Genomic DNA, 23,086 nt, shown 5'->3' with positions numbered 1-23,086 from the left:
AAATACTCCACCATGGCTAATTACAGGCTACCCCACACGATGTCACTGAATGAGCAATTGGGGAGATGTGCACGGCTGGCTCTTGTGTGTCTGTGTAAACTAGCTGCAGCCAGCCACTGACAGAAGGCAACTCCGTGATAGTCGAGAGTCACGGCATTAGAGATGAATCAGCCAGGAGCAAAGGGATGTTTGTAGGGATATGACACATCTGACTTTAAACGAAACTGGTCAGTTGGTCAGTAACACAACCTCACAGATAATACCTTAGCTCTAGGATGAAACCAAATTTCTAACTGCAGTGGAGCATGTTATTAAGTGTCTCTTCTGTGCCAGATTCTGTGTTTGGCATGTAATATCCGGTCTAGCTGAATTCTACATCTGTGACTTTCAGGCTTTGTGACCTCAGCATTCTGGGCTAGCTTCCTCAAAGGAAAATGAAGAGCCATAAAAGGACGATGTTTTCAGTGTGTGCTATGGAGCCTCACAGTCCTGTGGTGCCAGCCAGCTGTGTGTCTTGGGGTTCCTGACCTCTGCTTCAGCAAGAACCTACTTTTATTCGTTCTCCTTATCAGGATGCTACTTAAGAGTTCATTGGCAAGAACAGTTTTTGAAAACTACTAGACTTGATTTCTGAGAACTCTTCATTCTAGGATTCTAAATCCCTCCTGGCAGACTAAAACCTAAACAACAAAAATTTCTGATTACGTAACTTCACGAGTTAAGAGGAATGTGTCTCTCGACAAGTAATCTTTCCTTATATATTAGTGGAGTGGACAGTGACATCAAAATAACTAGGTTTTTGTTTGTTTGGTTTTTGAGATGGGGTCTTAACTGTGTTGCCCAGGCTGGACTCAAAAAATGACTAGTTTTTAGTTTGAAGGGCAAATCAGGATAGAAAATTTTGCTAGCTGCATAGGCCTTAATAGTAAGGAAACATCTGTCATGACTGCAGAACACTAGCTCATGATTCATGAAGATCTTGCACAGCACAACCGATGAGGGAAACTTCATGTAGAGCACATTAAATGAGAGAAGCTGAGACAAACAGGACAGGCTCCCAACTTCCAATCTCAGCCTCCTTCTGAGCAGCCGGACAGTTAAGATATAAACAAACAGATTCCTTTCATTTCCAACCATGAATACACAGCTCAACAAAGAATTTTTAATGCTGGGCATGGTGGCTCATGCCTGTAATCTCAGCACTTTGGAAGGCCAAGGCGGGCAGATCACCTGAGGTCAGGAGTTCGAGGCCAGGATGGTCAACGTGGCGAAACCCTATCTCTCCTTAAAATTCAAAAATTAGCTGGGCGTGGTAGTGTGTGCCTGTAATCCCAGCTACTCAGGAGGCTAAGGCAGGAGAATCGTTTGAACCCGGGAGGTGGAGGTGAGCCGAGATTGTTCCATTGCACTCCCATCTATGTAACAAGGGTAAAACTGTCTCAAAAAAAAAAAAAAAAAAAGCTAAAGGAAGCACTAGCAGATACAGCTTCAGATGAAAATAAAAGTGTAAGAGATGAGAAATACCAAAGTCTTCAAGTTTTAGGTGACATCTCCCTACAGGAGCCGAATTTTAAGGAAAATTCAGAGTACTACCCAAATGAAAGTCTATATCCTCTCCTCCCAGCATCCTCAGCTTGCTCTGCTGCTGCTCATTTATGCTTGTCTGCTTGTATTCACTTCAAGTCATTCCAATACTAAGAAACAGAGCGATTTGGGCCTTGGGAGAGAAGAGGGGAGCAGCTCAATACAGAGATCCTCTCCCTGCAGCTCTGATGTCTTTTCATGATTATATATGACATCTCATTAAAAAGCCAAAAATAAAAAAGCAAAACAGATCATACTGATTTAGGGAAGATATCTTAAATGGGCCTTCTAGATTTTTTTTCCTTTTTATATTTGTCACAGAAGCTTTGATAACACCCTGAAAATGACAATGGCATTGGGCGACCAAGGGACTGGGAAAAGTCTTCTCAACTTACTTGTAGCAGCTGTGGATCCAAAGCCCCCACTGGCCGAGCTGAATGGGTTTTTGTTGGCTGCATCCTGACTGGGTTTCCCTCCAAGGCCACTGAAGAAACCTCCTCCTCTTCCAGTGTTTCCAGACCCAAACACGCTACCACTGGAAGAGGATGACTGCTAAAAAACAAAAGGGGCAGGAAGCAAGATAGGATGAAAGGTCATCGTAAAATGGCAGACAGCATCCATGGGTAGGAGGTGCTCACAGCTGGTACAAATGGAAAAAGCAAGAGAACTCTTATTAGTTCTGGTACAAATGCTCTAACAACCACAAACGCAGCTAGACTCTGGACAGGGACTTACCACCTATGAGAAGTTCTCAAGCTATTCCATGTTTGAAGTTCTCTGAAAACATGATTTATGTTAGGTGGAACTTTTCGTGTTTATCTGCCAGGCTGCCTGCAGTGTCTGTTTGACACAATGCCAGTGTCAGGAAAACCAGCCTCACAAGAGACCCACCAAATAAAAAGTCTGAAAACATTTATAGGCTATTATGAACACCACTTATTCTGATTCCCCCAGTGTTTGGCTGAACTCATCAGCAACGAATGATAAGTGATTTACACTGCCTTTCTCTCAATTTGTGCACTTTTACTTCATAATGACTTTCCCAGTGCTGCAGAAGTAAGCTTAAATTAGCTCCATTGTTGAAATGATGACCAAAGCTGAATTCTGTCCAAGTTCGCAAATCTCATGCTCAGAGGATGTTGCTGGCGCAAGGGCAAATGCTGACTCGAGGCTGTGTCAGGCCCCAGACACTTAACTTCTTTGGAAGCTGATTCTTAAAGAACAACTGGGCTACATTTGAGGGGCTATTCACATTAGTTAAGTGTCATCTCTCTGTGGCTGAGAATGCAGAATAAGATGGGCTTTACAAAGGGGCCACTGTGCACAGAAACTTGCAAGAGCAGAGAAATGTTATTGATTCTTTCCGGTAAAATGGGGTAATTATCCACCTCAACACGGTGGTGAGTGAATCACATGAGCGAAGAAATTAACACATTTTAGAATGGAACCTGAAAAAGACTTACATGCTCAAAAAATGGTTGCTGTTCAGTATTTTAACAATGAACCAAAAATCAAGCACTCTGTATGTGCTAGGCACATTTCTAAGTATTTTCTAAGTAATCATTTAATCTCTACTAGTCAAACCTCCAGTGGGCCACTTCTGAAATACCTGCCACCTCCCTGTATCTCTAGCTTTCTACTCTGGTCTAAGCCACTTAACCCCAACCTTTCACCCTGACTATGCAACAACTTAGCTGGTCTTTTGCTCCCACTGCAGTCTATGTTCACGTAGCATCTGAAGCACTACTTGGAATGGCAGTTACATCATTTCGCTCCTGTCTACCAATTCTAGAAGGCTCTACATGATCTGTCCCCTGTCTACCTCTCTGACATCATCTTTTATCACCTTCCTCCTCAGTCAGGGCAGTCACACATATCTTCTGTGCTTTGAATACAACAAGCTAATTTTTGTCTTGGGGCAACTTAATATACTTCTTAGTTTCTTTTTTTCTCCTTTAAATTTCTTTTCTCTCTTTTTTTTTTTTTTTTTTTGAGATAGAGTTTTGCTCTTTGGCCCTGGCTGGAGTGCAGTAGTATACATTCTTGGCTCACTACAACCTCCACCTTCCAGTTTCAAGCAATTCTCCTGCGTCAGCCTCCCTGGTAGCTGGGATTATAGGTGCCCACCATTACGCCCGACTGGTTTTTGTATTTGTAGTAGAGACGGGGTTTCACCATATTGGCCAGGCTGGTCTCGAAATTCTGACCTTGTGATCCAAAGTGCTTGGGCAGGCATGAGGCACTGCGCCCAGCTATCCCCTTTAAATTTCTTAACAACAACAAAACAGTAACAATTTGCTACAATCATTTAATGATGAGTCACAGCTTTTAAAAACCAGCAATCCAATCCAGTCCTAACAGCATTGGTTCCGATAACTAGTAAACTGCATGGAAAGATAGAAAACCTTAACAATGAATGCATGATTTTTTGTGGAAGGTATCAGACTGCTTAGCTGACATCCATACATCAGGCTGAAACAGAAAATTGCCAGTATATGAGCATTTTGCCTGACAAAGCTCAGAAACCTCAAACAGTTCAGCTTAGTTTTAAAAATATGATTTGATAAATAATGGCTTCCCATAAAAATGAAGTCGATCGCTAACATACTTCACTGAAGTCAACATGAATTGACAGTTATTGCATCTTCATAAATGGGTATGAGAGAATTCATTTTAATTGAGATAAATAACAACAGGTTTTAAAACTTATGGAAAATCTAAAAATGTACAAAAAGCAGACAGAAGAGTGTAATGAACCTTCCATACACCCATCAGCCAGATTCAACAATGATCAACTCATGGCCTATCAGATTTTGTCTTTACCCCCAAGTACTTCTCATCCTTTATTACAGTGGAGCAAATCTCAGACATAGCATTTCATCCACTGATTTTCCTACATAAATCCATAAAACATAAACCATCACTACAAGATCATTATATCAGAAAAATTTTAACAATGCCTTAATATCACTGAGTAAGTGTTTAAGATCCAGACTGACAATATTGGAAAAAAAAAAAAATCAAACTTGACTCTCTTCAAGCCTCTAGACCTAACCACCACTGCAAAGGAAGAGGAAGTAACAGAGGGCCGAGGAGCGAGTTCACTTTGAAGCCATACCACGGGATGCAGTCAGCAACCAGATCATGAGAAACCCCACAGGACAAATGACCAGCTTTGTTCACAACTGAATTACTAGGATTCCAAAGGGAGGGACATGAAAGGGGAACCTATAGATAGAGACTAAAGAGACACAGCATGCAATCCCAATGTGTGGCCTTTATTTGGTTCTAATTAAAAAACAAAACAAAATGTAAAAAGAGACATTTCCTGACCATCCAACCTAAACCATCTTCCCTAATTACTATCACATCATGCTTTGTTTCTTCATAGTAGTTAACACTGTATGAAATTATACTCTTTTATTAAAGATTCATTCCCTCCACCTAATGGAAGCTCCATGAACATAGCCACTTTTGCCTGTCCTAGTCACCACTAATTCTTATATGAATGATTAATTTGAACAGGCCTTGGTTTCAGTCCTGGTTCTACAATTTACTAGCTAAGTATTCCATCTTAACAAAATGTTGAGTCTTCCAATGCATGAATATGGGATGAGTTTTAATTTATTTGGGTTGTCTTTAATTTCTTTCAACAATGTTTTATAGTAGTCATTGTGTAAGCGTTGTACTTCTTTGGTGAATTTATCCTACCCTTCCAGGACTCTGATTACACGTGTTGGACTGCTGATATTGTTGCACAGATCACAGAAATGCTCTGTCCGTGTTTTTTTCCATCTCTCTGACCTTCATTTTAGATAACTTCTATTGATACATCTTTGAGTTCGCTGTTCTTTTGTAGTATTCACTCTACTGTTAAGGCTTTCTAATTTTTTAAAATTTCACATACTAGATTTAAACTTCAAATACAGATACAGAGTTCTATTTGCTTTTCTAAGCTTCTATTTCTCTGCTAAGATCCCTTATTCAACCAGTTTCAATAACTTTCCTATAAGCCCTTGAACACAACAGTTAAAGTCTTTGTCTCTAGATCCAATAACTGAATCATCTATAGGTTGATTTTTGCTGATTTAAAAAATTTAATTGTGGGTTTCACTATCTTTTCTGGTTGCTTTGCATGTTTCCTGTTTTTTTTTTTTTTTTGTATACTAGACTTTGTATTATGGAAGAACAGTGGTGAGTGAAGAACGCTAATGCTTTTCCTAGAGTGAGAGCTCCCTTTCATCTGTAGATTAAGGTGAGGAGATAATTCAGATTTCACTAAGGGTTGATTTGGAACTGAGCCACAGATTTAAGAAGACTGAGCTCAACTGTGGTTAGTCCAACACTGTTTCTGATTAGGGTTTAGGTTATTTGTCTTATAAATATCTGAGGTGGGAGCCAGGAGGCAACTGGGCTACAGTATCACCTTTCAATCAAGAGTTCCAGAAAACAGAAGAATGTAAGACCCCGTGAGTTCTTTCTGCTTTTTAGTGCTGTCTTTAGTTCCTTTTTCTTTGTAAAAGTGGGGGAGGGCTGGCAAGGGAGAGCTGGAGGATATGTATGCCAAATAAATTATTGTTGCACTTGCAAGTCTTTCAGATCCCAATCTGACTTTTTAATTTTTAAATCTGATTGACTGAGATTGGGCACGGTGGCGGCTCATGCGTGCAATCCCAGCACTTTGGGAGGCTGAGGTGGGCGGATCACCTGAGGTTAGGAGTTTGAGACCAGCCTGACCAACATGGTAAAATCCCATCTCTACTAAATATACAAAAATTAGTTGGGTGTGGTGGCAGGTGTGTAATCCCAGCTACTCCTCGGGAAGCTGAGGTGGGAGAATTGATTGAACCTGGGAGGCAGAGGTTGCAGTGAGCCGAGATTGCACCACTACACTCCAGCCTGCAAGACAGAGCAAGACTCTGTCTCAAAAAATAAATAAATAAACAGATTTGACTGATTGACTGAGACAGGGTCTCACTTTGCCATCCAGGCTGGAGTGCAGTGGCACGAACATGGCTCACTCCAGCAGCCTTAACCTCCTGGGCTCAAGTGATCCTCTCCACTCTGCCTCCTTAGTGGTTGGGACTACAGGCATGTGCCGCCATGCCTGACTAAACTGTGTTTTTTTTTTTTTTTTTGGGTAGACATGGGGTTCTGCCATGTTGGCCCAGGCTAGTCTCAAACTCCTGAGCTCAAGCAATCTGCCCACCCCAGCCTCCCAAAGTGCTGGGATCACATGTGTGTGACATTGCACCCAGACTTAGCATATTGTTTTCAAAGTTAATCTGCATGTAGCATGAATGAGAACTTCATTCCTTTTCATGGCTGAAAAATATTCCACTGAATGTATATACATTTTTTTTATCCATTCATCTGCTGTTTGACACATGGGTTGTTTCTACATTTTGGCTACTGTGGTTAATACTGCAATGAACATTGACGTACAAGTATGTGTTCAAGTCTTTTTTCAATTCCTTTGGGTATTCTACCCAAGAGAAGAATTGCTGGGTCACATGGTAGAAGTACTATATTTAACTTTTTGAGAAACCACCAAACTATAATGGCTGTACAATTTTGCATTCCCACCAGCAATGTTTGAGGGTTATAATTTCTCCGTATCCTTGCTAACACTGGTTATTTTTATTTTTTACTTTTTAAATGACAGCCATACTTGTGGGTATGAAGTGGTGTCCTACCTAATTGTGGTTTTGATTTTCATCTCTCTCATTAGTTTAATGCTACTTGATCACCTTTTCATGTAATTACTGTTCATTTATTTTGCTTTCCTCCATCAATGCCAACAACTTCTTCTCCAGCCAGTACATTTTCTCAGTCTTTGGCAAGGCCTCTCTACTACCTGCTCAAACCCAGACCTGGCATCTGCCCCTAGCAGCTGCTGTGCCACAGTGCTCACACCTATGATGGGCTCCACTCTCTGGAAATCAGTTCAACAAGGCTTTCTGCCGCTCTTCAATAGTCCCATTGTGACAGATATTTTCCAAAGATGATCACAGCAATACTTCTCATCCCATATGCTCTTCTAGAGCAAGAGGTGGTCTCTCCATCTCCTCTTGAAACTGGATAGGACTTTGTGAGTGCCTTGATTAAGAGGATGCAGCCTAAGGGATGTTCTGTGACTTCTGAGGATAGGTCATAAAAGTTTATACAGCTTCAGCATGGCTCTTCCTCTTTCTTGCAATGTTTCTCCTAGCCAGCATGCTGTGAGCAAGCCCAGGCTACATAGGCCAAATGTAGGTGTTCAGCTAACAGCTCCAGTTAGGGTCTGAGGCAACAGTCAAGCCAACCACTGACATCAGAGCGAGCCTTCAGATGACTCACCTCCAGTCTTCCCTTCTTCCAGCTGAGACCACAGACACTGTGAAGACAAGCTACCCCTACTAAGTTCATCTGAAGTTATGACCTACAGAATCCAAGGCTGTAATAAGCAGCTGTTGCAGGCTACTAGGTTTTGAGGTAATTTGTTATACAGCAGTAAATAATTCCAGTACTCCCAGAGTAAGTGTGATGTCTACATTATCTGGATTTGTCTTGGTGTTATGGCAGTGAAGGTTTTCTATATCCTTTAACATCCTAGCCAGAATCTACCTAGCATCTTTGGAGTTTTCTGAGGATACTTCTGTTACCTGAAAATTCATTCATTTCCACAATGTCTATCATGTGCTGGACACAGTCCTAAGCATTAGAGATATAGCAATAAATAAAAAAGATAAGGCTCCTGCCATCACAGAAAAAACCTTGATTTCAATCTTTGGCCCCTCCAATTGCAAACATAATTTCTTTGGAGGAAGAATATGGAGTGGAAGGGGAATAACAATATGGAGTTTATCATAGTGATGTTTTAGATTTCTTTGGCTCAACATTGTGCTTGTCAGCTATACATGTAGCTGAAATTTGCTCATTTTCATAGCTGGATAATATTCTACTATGGAGTCAGGTATGGTGACTCATGCCTGTAATCTCATCAGCACTTTGGGAGGTCCAGGTGGGAGGATCACTTGGGCCAGGAGTTCCAGAGCAGCCTAGGCAACATGGCGAGGCCCCACCTCTACAAAAATTTTTAAAAATTAGCTGGGCATGGTGGTGCACCTGTGGATCTAGTTATTCTGGAGGCTGAGGTGGGAGGATTGCTTGAGCCCAGGAGATCAAGGCTGCAGTTACCTGTGACTGCACCAGAGCACTCCAGCCTGGGTGACAGAGTGAGATGCTGTCTCAAAAAAAAAAAAAAAAAAAAAAAAAAGAAAGAAAGAAAGAAAGAGGGCTGGGCATGGTGGCTCATGTCTGCAATCTCAGCACTTTGGAAGGCCGAGGCAGGCAGACTGCTTGAGCCCAGCAGTCAGTTCGAGACCAGTGTGGGCAACATGTGAAACCCCGTCTCTACAAAAAAACCATAAAAAATTAGCCAGGAACAGTGGTGTGCACCTGTAGTCCCAGCTACTTGGGTAGCTAAGGCAGGAGAATCACTTGAGCCTTGGAGGCGAAGGCTGCAGTGAGCAGAGATCACATCACTGCAATCCAGCCTTGGTGACAGGAGTGAAACCCTGTCTCAAAAATCTACTGTGGAATAATATAAATTATAAATTCACCTACTCATATGAATGTTGATAAATATGTGGGTTGTTTCTAGTTGTAAGTTATTATAACAATGTTGCTATGAATACTCTTGGATCCTGACACATATGTACATGAGTTTCTTCAAAGAACAAATCTAGGGCCGGAATGGTGGCTCATGCCTGTAATCCCCGTACTTTGGGAGGCTGAGGCGGGAGGATCTCCTGAGGTTGAGACCAGCCTGGCCAACATGACAAAACCCCATCTCTACTAAAAATACAAAAATTAGCTAGGCATGCACCTGATATCCCAGCTACTCAGGAAACTGAGACGGGAGAATCGCCTGAATCCGGCAGGCAGAGGTTACAGTGAGCCAAGACCATGCTGCTACACTCTAGCCTGGGCAACAGAGTTAACACTCCGTCTCAAAAACAAAAAACAAAAAACAAAAAAAGAACAAATCTAGGCCAGTTATAGGAACAGTATATTTTATTTCTCTGTAGTATTCGGCTGTATAAATATACCACAATTTATTCATCCATTCTTCAGCTCATAAGCATTTGGGCTGTTTCCTGTGGTTAGCTATGAAGAAAATTCTGCTGTGAACATTCTTAACCATATCTTTTGGTGAACACAGGCACTCATTTCTGTTGGTTACATATTCAGGGTAGATTTGCTGGGCCAAGAGGGATTTTGTATATTAGTTTTGATACTGCCAAATTGTTTTCCAAAGTGGTTAATATAAATTTACACTCTCAGTAACAATATATGAGTTCCCAGTTGCTCTTCTTACTCACCAATACTTGGTACTGTCAGCCTTGTAATTTAATTTGGGTATAGCTGTCTTTCTTTCTTTCTGAATTACAGGAATTCTTTATATATTCTGAATACAATTACTCTGTTGGTTAGATAGGCTACAATTTTCCTATTTAATGGCTTGTTTTATCCTAAAATTAAGAAAGCCATAATTTCAGTAAGGTCAAATTTTCCTTCTTTCCAAACAATATCTCTTAGAATTTCTTTCAGGTCTGCTAGACATAAATTCTCTCAGTATTTGCTTATCTGAAAAAAAGTCTTCATTTCTCTTCATTCTTTAAAGATATTTTTTGCTGGATTTAGAAATGCTAGATGGCCAGTCTTCTGGCTTTCATGGTCATTGCTGAGAAGTCTGCTGTCAGTCTGCCTATGGCTCCCTAAAAGATAATCTCTCTTTTATCTCTCGTTGCTTTTAATACCTCACCTTTGGTGTTCTGCAGTCTCACTAGGACAGGCCTCAGAATCAGTTTCCTTCTATGCGTTCTTGCTTGGTACTTCTTGGGCTTCTAACTATTATTGGTTAGTTTTGGAAGTTTCTTTCTCTAATGCTGCCACACATTCTCTCTCTTCTCCTTCCAGGACTCTTTAAATGTATGTTGGATTTTCTCCCACAGGATTTTTTCTCACTTGTATCTTACATTTTTGCTCTCTGTGATGCATTCCAGGTAACTCAACTTCACCTACGTTCTAGTTCAAGGGTCGGCAAACTATAGCTCAGGAGCCAAATCCAGCTCATTCCCTGTTTTTATAAACAAAGCTTTACTGAACCAATCATGCCCATTTCTTGACGTATTGCCTAGGGCTGCTTTTGCACTACAATGGCAGCGTTGAGTGCTTATGACAGAGGCTATCAATAGCTCTGAAGGCCGGAAATGTTGACTGCCACATTCTGTTCTAGTGTGCCACTGCTCCTTTCAGCAGGTCTAAGCTGCTCCAAATACAGCCACTGAGTTTAAAACTGAGTTTAATCATTACATTTTTCTAGAAATTCTATTTGGTTCTTCTTCAAATCTGCTATGACACTTCTTATGATTTCCTATTCCTTACTAGTATTTTCAAGTTTGTCTTTGATTTCTTCTAAACTCTGTAAGCCCCAGCTGATTTATAGTCTAGGTAGTCTGTGCAAAGGTGATTTCTGATGCTCATTCTGGCTCTTGCTCATAGTTACTGGTTTCCTTGTGTGTCTAATTTAGATACAGAAATCCATATCCTTAAAAATTATTTGTAAGATAATTTGTAGCCTCTAGGTATAGTTCTTTTCCTTCAGAGTGGGCCTGCGCTGCCCCTGCCAGACATCTGGAGGCAGCATTACCCTGGAACCATGTCAGTCTACTCACCAGCTGAGAACTGTCAATGTGGAGTCCCAGCTGACTGTGGGAGGGTCTCTTTTAGAACTCCCCACTTTGTGCATATCTTAGTTGGTGATTTCTGTCCCTTTACCTTTGAGTTATTAAATAGAAAATTCAGATTTTCTTAGATTAGTAAATGCTGTCAGGGCAACAGGCTTCTGGGCTCTACTTTATTTCTCTAGGTTCCCATTTTCCTCTTGGTTTGGTAAAATACCTTGTTGGTTTATTGGTGCTTTTAAAAATAGGGTTTTTATGTTTTATCTAGCATTTTTTTTTAGCAGTTTTCAGTAGAGAACTTGGTTTGAATAATCTAATCCTCTACCACCAGAAACTGAAATTCATAAGTTTCACTTCTCTTTTAAGAAAGATCATTGACAGGGCAGAGCCTATCTTCAAAGGAAAACAGAGATGATAAAGAAAATTTCATACTGAAGATGTGTAAGAAACATATATTATGCCTACCACCTTATTAACTGCTGGACTAATACAAGTTCTACCTTCAGAAAGTGAAAGTCACAATCCTTTCTGATAAACCAGCATATCCTTCTTCATCAGGGTTCCTTAGGAGGTTACTATGATCTAAATGCAGCCAGTGTCTGATGTACCAGTCAAGTTAACCTCTCTGGGCCCTCAGTGTCCTCATCTTTTAAATGGCGATAATAATAGCACCTATCTTATGGAGGTGCTGTGATGCTTACATGAGTTAATTTGTATAAAGCACTTAAAATTATGCCTGGCAACACAGATAACTGTTAGCTACATAAAATGAAACAGTTTGGTTCACCAAAAGGAGTCCCCAGGCTACATAGAGCTTAGCAGAGGAGACAAATATGTTGCCAAATCTTCCTCCTCCTTTTTCTTTTTAAACAACCACTTAAAAATATAAAATTGGCCAGGCGCCGTGGCTCATGACTGTAATCCCAGAACTATGGGAGGCCAAGGTGGGCAGATCACCCTGAGCTCAGGAGTTAGAAACCAGCCTGGCAACATGGCAAAAACCTGTCTCTATCCAAAAAAAAAAAAAAAAAAAAAAAAAAAAAAAAAAAAGCGGGGTGTGGCATAAGCCTATAGTCCCACCTACTTGGGTGACTGAGGTGGGTGGATGACTTGAGCATGGGAGGCAGAGGTTGCAGGTGATGCGCGCGCGCGCGCACACACACACACACACACACACACACACACGCACACACACAGATACAAACAACATTCGTAGATTAAGAAGTTAAAAAATGACAACAACAAACCCCAAAAAAGCTAAAGGGTGTATTTAGCCCACAAACTATAGTTTGTCAACCTTCGGCCTAACAGGCAGGGGACTGATAGAAATCAGGCAATGTGGCCAGGCATGGTGGCTCATGCCTGTAATCCCAGTACCACAGGATTGCTTGAGGCCAGGAGCTTGAGACCAGCCTGGCCAACACAGCGAGACCCTTTCTCTACAAAAATAAAAAATGAGCTGGGTGTTATGGAATGTGCCTATAATCCTAGCTATTGGGGAGGCTGAGGTAGAAGGATTGCTTGAGCCCAGGAGTTTAAGGCTGCAGTGAGCTGTGATTGCGCTACTGTACTCCAGCCTGGGGCAATGGAGTGAGACCCTGTATCTAAAGAAAAAAGAAATCAGGCAATGTGCTTTCAAAGTACTTTCCCAGGGAGCTATGGAAGGTGGATCAAAATTCTAGTGATCCTCTCTAATCAGAGGCTGAGACTGCTGCAACTTCAAGGCAGCTGAAGGGAGTACAGCTTAAAAACCACACATGGCTATCTGATGAATGTCGACATACAACATGAACTGATTATATTACAGTGCAGAAAACTGGACTGGTTTGATAAATGTTGACATGAATGAAGACAAAAGCGTATTTACCTGGCCGAAGACTGTTCCACCAGTACTGGCTGCTTGACCAAACACAGAACCAGTATTACTAGATCCAAAACCTATAAAATATAAAGAAAACAAAAATTTGATTTGGATGAGTCTTTTACATTAAAGTTTATTTCTTTTTAAATGGCATTCAGGTGTGCTAAGATAGCCCACAATAAATCAACTTATGAATAAAATGTTTCCCCATCTAGGAAGTGGAGAAGATTCTGAGAAAATACTTTAAAAACCCCTTTTCATTGCTAACATTTTAAAATAGTTTAAGTTCGAAAGTCCTGAGGACTGAATCCATCTCTCCTACTAAACCCCGAAGTGGATGGGGGCTAAGAATAGCTTACTTTCAGCCATCAGAAATTCTAAGGGCTGACTTAATACTATGAATATTTCTACTCCTTGGTTTCTTTTGAATCTCAAACACCACATTCTTTCGGGTAGTTTATCTTTCTTCCAGATGGCATAACATGGTTGAAGTGCTGAGCTGAACAAAAGAGCTCCAGACAAGGAGTGAGAAGGCAGGAGTTCTATTCTCATTTCTTTTTCTTTTTTTTTTTTTTTTTTGAGACAGAGTCTCACTCTATCACCCAGGCTGGAGTGCAGTAGCGTGATCTCAGCTCACTTCAACTTCTGCCTCCCAGGTTCAAGTGATTCTCCTGCGTCAGCCTCCCAGGTAGCTGGGATTACAGGTGCCTGCTACCACACCTGGCTATTTCTTGTATTTTGAGATGGGGTTTTACCATGTTGGCCAGGCTGGTCTCAAACTCCTGACCTCAAGTGACTGGCCCACCTAGGCCTCCCAAAGTGCTGGGATTAGAGGCGTAAACCACCACACCCGGCCTCTATTTTCATCTCTGTCACTGATTGGGTAGCTGAGCTTGGACAAGACTCAATTCCTCAACCAGGGCTGAAGTAGACAGCTCAGATACCTTTCCACACAGTTACTAAATCAAAGAAGAAGATTTCTTCATGAGTTCTGAATCTGTTGAAATAGTATGACCATGCCTGTGCATGAGGTCTTCTCAAGTTCTGACTGCAGAACAAACGGCACAGTAGAGACAGGGACTGTGTTAAATGTCCTCCTCTCTTTTAAGACTCTCAGGGCCTTCTTGTTCCCCATTCTCTGGACCAAGTTGGCACATTTCCCATCATTCAGTGGTCCACTGGCCTCTTCACAGGGCATCAGGTGGGTCTCAAAACCGTGTCTGTCTTTGCGACACTGTGTCCTTATAGCTGAATTTAGTAATGAATATAACAAACATTTGTGGATGGAAGAAAGGAAAACATTTCCTTTCTAATAAATAATGAACCATTTTCAAGTTTTCATCGAATAATGAATTAGCAATTACTAGTAATCCTGCCCACCATGAAATCAGTGATCCTTGCTTTTCTCCCAGAGTCTATTGCTGAAGAGTTGCCTTTCATAAGGTAACTATTAGAAAGCAAATCTCAGGACAGATTTTAAAATTGCCTTGCTTATTGATAACTTTTGGAAGTAAAAGCAGCTGCTAAAATGGAAAATGCAATGGTGAAGAATTTCGCCGCCAAAAACAGTAAAGTGTAGTTTTTACAAAAAGTCACAACATTGAAAATAGGAAAAAACCCCAAATTAAATGTTAGTATCAGCCATTACAGTAAGAAAGATGGTATCAGAGGGGAAAGAAAACCCTGGCAGGGCGGTGGACTATGACGACCCTTGGACTCTCCTGCTGGTTCTACCAGCACTATCTGACATGAGCGCAGTCTCCTTGACACTTGACGGCTTTAGGCATAATGACCTCTAAAGTGCCTTCCAAATTTGAAATTTCCTATCTATCAGTCATTAAATTACTTGCCAGGACCTTAAACTAAAAATTCTTGTTTTTCTCCCATGAAACTGTCACTCTGGTAGCTAGCAGGTGACAAACTTGCTAAGAAGCAAAACTGGAGCTGCGTTAAGCTGTAACAGATCCAGTCAATTAGGCCAAACAAGTTCCTGACACCGCATGTGCTCCACACTACCTTCCTTAACCTACAGATTATTTTTGGGTTCTGAGTCTTCCGTTTCTTTTAATTACAAAAGTAATATGGGTCTGCAGCTAATGTTTCAAATAGCAGACAGGGAAACAAAATAAAAATTTTCCACAAATTCTTACCTGAAGCTTGACAAAAGCTGAACCCAGAGGATGCCGCTGTTGTGGTGGCGGCTGAGGTACCACCAAATACAGAGCCTCCTTGGCCAAAGCCAGGACTCTGCCCAAAAGCAGGAGGGTTGCTCTGGCCAAACAGCCCCGCTCCTGTGTTGGTAGATGACTGTCCAAATGAAAAGGAACTGGAGCTACTGGTACTTGAGGAGGCACCAAAGACACTTCCACTGGTGGATGTGGGGGTAGAAGCAGCAGGCTGACCGAAGGCAGGCACAGAACTGAACCCAGGTTGACTGAAGGAAAAGCCACTTGCAGCGCTGCTCGCTGACTGCCCAAAGGCTGGGGCCTGCCCGAAGGTTGTCTGTCCAAAGACCCCTGGGGCTGAGGTGCCAAAAGCTGGACTGCTGAACCCTGAGCTGCTGACCTGTGGTGTGGCAGCCGCTGTGCTGGCTACACTTCCTGTCTGCTGCCCAAACAGGCTGGGTGCAGTGCTGGCTGCCACCTGCCCAAACATGGGCGTGGCAGAGGGGGCAGTGGCTGTGTTGTTGGTGAGCTGGCTGAAAGCTGAGCTAGAACTGGCAGCAGGGGGCTGAGCAAAGACCGATGAGCCAGAAGTGACAGTACCAAACACCGCTGCCTCTGCAGCTGGACCAGGAGCAACAATGGGTGTGGTGCTGGAGGCTGTGGGGGCACTTGATGTTTCGACAGCCACAGGGCCTGCATTTGAGATAGCAGCTGCTGTGACAGCAGTCTGCCCAGGCATGGAAAAGGTGGAGGCAGGCGGTACTGACCCCGTCCTGACATCAGGGCCCCCGGTGGTGGTTGGAGTAGCCTCTGCAGAAGGTGCTACAAGACCGGTGCTAGATGCTGCAGTGCCAGAGTTGCTGACTGCAGGCTGGGCAAGAACAGGTTCTTTTTTAATAGAGTCGGAAGTTTGCAGAGGAGCCTGGGGAAGCTGGGCTGACTGTTGCTCCTCTAGAAGTGAGGCTGTTGATGCTGACACCTCACTGTCACTTGGCTTCTCAGGCAAAGCTGATACAGTGGCTTCTTCTGTGCTTCTGCCAGAGGACATAGGCAGGGAGGGAGTAGTTGCTGAACTCAGGAGGCTACTGAATGACAATGTGGGGAATGATGCTGGAAGGGGAGTGGCAGCTGTAGTTGACGGTGGGGCAGATGGGGGCACTGTGCTATTGGTCTGTTGGCTTCCAAATGAAAAACTAGTCTTGCCACCACTTAGAGATGTCCCACCAAAACTGACTACCCCAGAGGATCCTGCACTGGTGACTGGCAGACTGCCAAAAATGCCAGTTGAGGAAGTGCTCGTGCTTGTGCTGGTAGCTGCTGGTGGTGCTACTGTGGTGGCGGTTGCAGAGGAGGTCACAGGGGGCTCCGCGAGCTTCCCTAACACTGAGGGGCCAGTAAAATTAAACCCCGAGGGCATGCCTGACGTCTTGTTTGGCTGGGTACTAGTTAGGCTTGTGGATGAAGCCTTGTTGGTTGGCTTTGTAGAATCATCTGCTTGGCCAACCCGTAGTCCTGAAAAACTTCCCAGAGTCTCTCCAGCCAAAGAACTTGGAAACAGCAGCTCTCCCAACTTGGATGGTGGGGTTTCTGGTTTACTAGAGGTGGTGGAAAGAGCAATTCCAGAAGGTGCCACAGATCTACTACTAGATGGGGCAGGTTCTCCTGGGGTGGTGTTTGATGCTGATGTGATTCCTGAGGAAGGTGAGCTTTCAGGAATGGCTTCATAAGGTTTGCTTCCCCCACTAAATGAGAATGTGTCCAGCTGGCTTGACTCTTTAGTGGAGGGTGTTGCCCCTAGCAAGAAAAAGAAATTGGTAAATGGGTTGGATTTAGCAAAATATGACCCATTACATTTCCATTTATTGCGTTTCTAAGCCAAAGTTGTCTCTCCCCTCTACAGAGTCAGGGTGCCTTGTTCTCACAGCAGTTTTCTCTAAGGAGGTGGAATGAGTGCTTCTCCACACAAACATCAGCTCTGTCTGAGTCGTCTGAGGTGAAAAGGAACAAATACTCTTTTTTATTAAATCGCAACAAATACAGAATATCTAGAATATGTGAAATTAACATATTATCCCAAAGAGAGATAAAAGGCCTCTTCCCTTAATTTACCCTAATTGTGTGCTTTCCTTAATAACAACCTCAGCGCAGCACTAGCCTGTGGACCTCCTGATAGACACAGGATTTGATTCAAAATGGAAGTTCTTCCTTCATTTTATGTGCAAATAAAGTGTTGGTCCATAAAAATAATTTTAACTTACAATTAATGGCTACTTACTAGTGCTCTACTACGTCAGCTATTTGACAGAGGCAGTATGGTCTGCTGGTCAAGGACATGGGCTCTGGAGCTATGGAGTCTGCTACTTGCTGGCTGTGTGAATCTGGAAAGGCTGCTTTATCTCTCTGGGCCTCAATTCCTCCATTTGGAAAATCTAGATAATTATAGTACTACCCTCACAGAGCTGTTACAAAGATTGTATGAAATATGGGTAAAGCACCCACAAGGCCTGGTCAAACAACAGTGGTTAATAAAAGAGTAACAAAATTTATAAACCAAAATTAGCCTACTACAAGTGTCTCCTGAAATTTCTAACTGCATATTGCTTTATTTATTTATTTAGAGACAGGGTCTTGCTCTGCCACTCAGGCTGGAGTGCAGTGGCGTGATGAGTTCACCATAGCCTGATCTCTCGGGTTTGAGTGATCCTCCCACCTTAGCCTCCCAAGTAGCTAGAATATAGATAGGTGCGCACCACCAAACCTACCTATAATTTTATAACATTTTGTTGAGACTGGGTGTCCCTATACAGCCCAGGCTGGTCTTGATCTCCTGAGCTCAAGTGATCCTACTGCCTTGGTCTTCCAAAGCGCTGAGCCGCTACGCCTGGCCAATATTGTTTTAAGACGTCTGCCTATCACAAACTGCTGGGAATTCTGCAACACCCCTACTACCTATAATTTCCTGAAAGATCCCTTTGTATCACCTGTATTTGTACTTAGTTGTTCACGGTTTTTGGATTGTGTCTATTCTCTTTTTAACGAAAATGTTTATGTAAAATTATGATTTTATTCCTATTACGAATTTTGACAATTATTTGGTTCCTCTCCAATCTTTTTATAACACTTGGTTCTTTTTCCTCTAGAAAGTGAGAATGGAAAGGAGGCGGGCCTTGAAGGTTCTTCTACATAGAAGTAGGCAAAAATTAAAAAAAAGTTTTAGGCCAGGCGCGGTGGCTCATGCCTGTAATCCCAGCACTTTGGGAGGCCGAGGCGGGTGGATCACGAGGTCAAGAGATAGAGACCATCCTGGTCAACATGGTGAAACCCCGTCTCTACTAAAAAAATACAAAAAATTAGCTGGGCATGGTGGCGTGTGCCTGTAATCCCAGCTACTCAGGGGGCTGGGGCAGGAGAATTGCCTGAACCCAGGAGGCGGAGGTTGCGGTGAGCCGAGGTCGCACCATTGCACTCCAGCCTGGGTAACAAGAGCGAAACTCCGTCTCAAAAAAAAAAAAAAAAAAAGTTTTAAGAATGACTGTTCGAGAGAGAAAGAAATGAAATTACCAACCCATTAAGTGCCAAACTCAGACCAGGTTTAGGAGTGCTCTTATGCTTTTAGCTCCCTGGCCCACTTTGAGAGGTTAGGAGCTCCCCTTTCCACTAAGAAAACTGCCACTTGGGTAGGCACATACAAAACACTCAAAGAATATTTGTTGAGTGACTAAATGAAAGATGGTCACTATTTTATTTATAATAGGGAAAATCTGAAAATAACCTAAATGCCCAATATTTTAATTATGGCGTATCTACAAAATAGAATTATGAAGCCATTTAAATGATAATTATTCAAGGTTTTAAATAATACTGGAAAATTTGTAAGAGACTGTATTAAATGGAAAAAAAAGAGTAAAAGACAAAACCCCTAGAAGGAAATACAGAAGAATGGCAATAGTTATTACCAAGGGGTGTGATGTGATTCTAAACTCCTGTATTCTTTTAAATATTTCCGTATTTTCCTCAATAAAAACACATTTTTAAAATAAATGCTTTCTTTTTAAAATAAAAGACTTGGGCCAGGCATGGTGGCTCATGCCTGTAATCCCAGCACTTTGGGAGGTCTAGGTGGGCAGATCACAAGGTCAGGAGTTCAAGACCAGCTTGGCCAACATGGTGAAACCCTGTCTCTAGTAAAAATACAAAAAACAAAAAAACACCTGGGTAGTGGCATGAGCCTGTAATCCCAGCAACTCAGGAGGTGAGGCAGGAGAACTGCTTGAACTTGGGAGTCAGAGGTTGCAGTGAACTAAGATTGTGCCACTGCACTCCAGCCTGGGCAACAGGTCAAGACTCTATCTTGGAAAAACAAAAATAAAAACAAAATAAAAGACTGGGATGGGTGCGGTGGCTCACGCCTGTAATCCCAACAATTTGGGAGGCCGAGGCAGGCGAATCACTTGAGGTCAGGAGTTTGAGGCCAACCCCTGCCCAAGTTCGAGACTAACCCCTGCCCAACATGGTAAAACCCCATGTCTACTAAAAATACAAAATTAGCTGGGCATGGTGGTGGGCACCTGTAATCCCAGCTACTCAGGAGGCTGACGCAGGAGAATTGCTGGAACCCAGGAGGTGGAGGTTGCAGTGAGCCGAGATCGTGCCATTATACTCCAGCCTGGGTGGCAAGAGTAAGACTCCATCTCTAAGTGAATGAAATAAGATAAAATAAAATAAAATACTTAATTGTAAATGGATAACTGGAAGGCACTTAACAAATAGATCTGGTTTCTTTATAGGTCTTCAAATTCTTTTAAATATTAAAAACATGCTATTGATGGATTTTTAACAACATGCATGGGATGAGTGTGTTTGCTGGTATGTCATCAAGGAAAAAAACGAGTTTGGTCTTTCATTTCTACAGCCTGTCTGTTACTATGCCTATCTTGCCCTACAGAATCACCCTAAAAATTGATGAAATTTTAAATTACAAATGAAAAAGATGGAGAAATTTTATTTCATATGTTAACATTTAAATGTTAAAGCACAGCCCTGATTTTCCAGAAGCAAACCCTTTCCTTGTCCTTAATTATGAAAATAGAAATCCTTTGCATCAGTTTCTTAAATTCAGCATATTTCTCTCTCTCTCTCTTTTTTTCCCAATGGATGAGCGCTTTCTATGTTGTCCAGACTGGTCTTGAAAGAGTAGCCTCTCTTCCTTAAGTGCCAGGACAACAGTCAGTGCCTGAGCCACCATGGCTCCCACATTCAGTATATTTCTGATGTACATTATCAACACTGAGGTTACTGCAGATACTGTAAGTAAGACTCAGGAGCAAGTCAAATGATAACATCTGGGCAAAAATAACCTGTAGTTGTTGAGGGAAAACACATGAGTAATGCTACTCAACACAGAGTCTGTACCTTGTGCAGCAGTGAAACTAGAAGACGGTGTTGGTGTGATTATCCCAAAATTAAAGCCAGTCCTAACAAGAGAAATTAAAAAGGAACAAATCAAGGCATAATACTGTCCTCTTAATATTCCATTTTATAATTCATTCATACAAACCACCCTCAGGAATTTCCAATCTAGAAGATAAACAGAGTCAAAGCACCTGTCTCAGAAGCAGTAAAGCTACTCTACAATCTCTAAGCAGGCAGAAGCAGTTTGTGGATGAGACACGACGGGGATAGAGGTTGAGGGCCTGTTGGGGGATGGCTGGGGTTCCTGTAGCAGAAGTTTGAGTGGGGACTTCTTGCAAATGAGCAAAGCTACAGCAGTAGAGACACAGGAGGAATGTGCACGTGGGAATGGGGGCTGGAGCAGATGGTCTGTCAAGTGAGGGGACAGAAGGAAGATCTGGCGAGACAGAAGCACTGGACTAGGGAGAGCCTCTTAGGACCCGCACCAAGACCAACGAGCATGTTGGAGAGCCCCATCCTGCTAGGGAAAACAATGAATAGAATGAAATAGAAGGCTTATCTCTGTCATTTTGACAGAACTGAGTTTTAGGGCTGGGAAAATTTAGTTCAAAAACTTTCTAACTCCTTTCACCATCTTCTCTTCTTCTGTACGTTTTCTTTACACTGTAAGTGAAGACACCATAGCTAAGGAAGAAAATTCCACACAAGTGTGAATCAGAATAGATTATTCACTGTGATAAAAACTCAGCCAGGCATGGTGGCTCACATCTGTAATCCCAGCATTTTGAGAGGCTGAGGCGGGTGAATTCCTTGAGCCCAGGAGTTTGAGATCGGCCTGGGCAACATGGTGAAACCCTGTTTCTACAAAAACCAAACCCAAAAAATAAGCAAAAACAACAACAAAACCCCAAAACCAAAACCCAAAAATTAAAAAACAAAAATCAGCCAGGTGTGGTGGTGTACACCTGTAGTCCCAGTTATTCGAGAGGCTAAGACAAGAGGATCACTCAGCTCTGGAGGTAGAGGTTATAGTAAGCCATGATTGCACCCTGGCACCTTTTTTTCTTTTTCTTTTTTTTTTTTTTGAGCCAGAGTCTTGCTCTGTCTCACACACGCACACACTTCGAATCAGATTTTAAACTAGTTTTAAAATATAAGGACCCAAGCACATCAAAAATAGTAAATAATGTAATAACTTAGCCACTTTTGACCATCACATTAAAAATAAAAACATAACCTTTCTTGGTGAAGAAATTTTATCTAATAAGGGTCAAGCCATTGATTCAATGACCCCAAGTTTTCCAAGTTATTTTATAAATGGGAAGAGGGGCAGGCGCAGTGGCTCATGCCTACAATCCCAGCACTTTGGGAGGCTGAGGCGGGTGGATCACTTGAGGCCAGGAGTTCAAGATCAGCCTGGCCAAGATGACAAAACCCCATCTCTATTAAAATACAAAAATTAGTCGGGTGTGGTGGTACACACCTGTAATCCCAGCTACTTGGGAGGCTGGGGCATGAGAATTGCTTGAACTTGGGAGGCAAAGATTGCAGTGAGCCAAGACCTCACTACTGCACTCCAACCTGGGTGACAGAATGAAACTCTGCCGCAAAGGAAAAAAAAAAAGGGTGGTGGTGGTGGGGGAAGAAGAATATCATTTCACAGAAGTAAAGATTATTAGCCATCTTTAAGGATGCAATAATTCTTGGCACTGACCTACTCTTTAAAATTTGCTCCAAATTACCTTTGGGAAGTATAAAACATAATGATTTGTAATAAAGAAAAAATATATATTATTACTTTCCCCCTCAAATAATATTCTAATATCCTCTTTTCTCCTAACATGTTAGGCTGAAGGACATTCAAAAAATACATTAAAATCAGGAAAAAGAGACTGTGGCTAGTATGATTCCAGTTACAAAAGCAACTGAAGAACTTAAGAGGCTTTTCTAATGGAACTGAATGCACAATGCTTCAACAGCAAAAAAATCTTTTGACACGTTTTGATCTCAGTTCCACAGAGTCTAACCCCATCAATGCAGGGAAGAGAATGCTTCAGCAGCTCACACAGGTTTCAACATGAGTGCCCATAGCACAGAGAACAGGCACCTTAACAAGGGCTCATCTTGAGATGAGGTTTAAAAGATTCTTTCAGGCCGGGCGCGGTGGCTCACGCCTGTAATCCCAGCACTTTGGGAGGCCGAGGCGGGTGGATCACGAGGTCAAGAGATCGAGACCATCCTGGTCAACATGGTGAAACCCCGTCTCTACTAAAAATACAAAAAATTAGCTGGGATTACAGGCACATGCCACCATGCCCAGCTAATTTTTTGTA

At 42.3% G+C, this 23,086-nt stretch overlaps 1 protein-coding gene across 7 annotated transcripts in view; it reads right to left on the bottom strand.

The window, feature by feature from the left end:
- NUP214 (nucleoporin 214) overlaps positions 1-23,086 on the bottom strand; it is a 101,689-nt gene that overhangs the window by 14,986 nt on the left and 63,617 nt on the right. For 6 of the 7 annotated variants that reach the window (XM_032257624.1, XM_032257625.1, XM_032257627.1 and 3 more), the window contains 4 exons: positions 20,754-20,815; positions 15,327-17,135; positions 13,183-13,253; positions 1,980-2,136 (listed from right to left, as the gene is read on the bottom strand). In XM_032257624.1, the coding sequence (XP_032113515.1) occupies positions 1,980-2,136; positions 13,183-13,253; positions 15,327-17,135; positions 20,754-20,815 (2,099 nt within the window). The remainder of the gene's footprint in view (positions 1-1,979; positions 2,137-13,182; positions 13,254-15,326; positions 17,136-20,753; positions 20,816-23,086) is intronic. The other variant, XM_032257626.1, reaches the window with a different exon arrangement.

This window comes from Sapajus apella, unplaced genomic scaffold, assembly GCF_009761245.1.
Source record: "Sapajus apella isolate SASKATOON/1434 unplaced genomic scaffold, GSC_monkey_1.0 scaffold97, whole genome shotgun sequence".
NCBI classification, from domain to species: Eukaryota; Metazoa; Chordata; class Mammalia; order Primates; family Cebidae; genus Sapajus; species Sapajus apella.
This window is presented reverse-complemented; position numbering and strand designations above follow the sequence as displayed.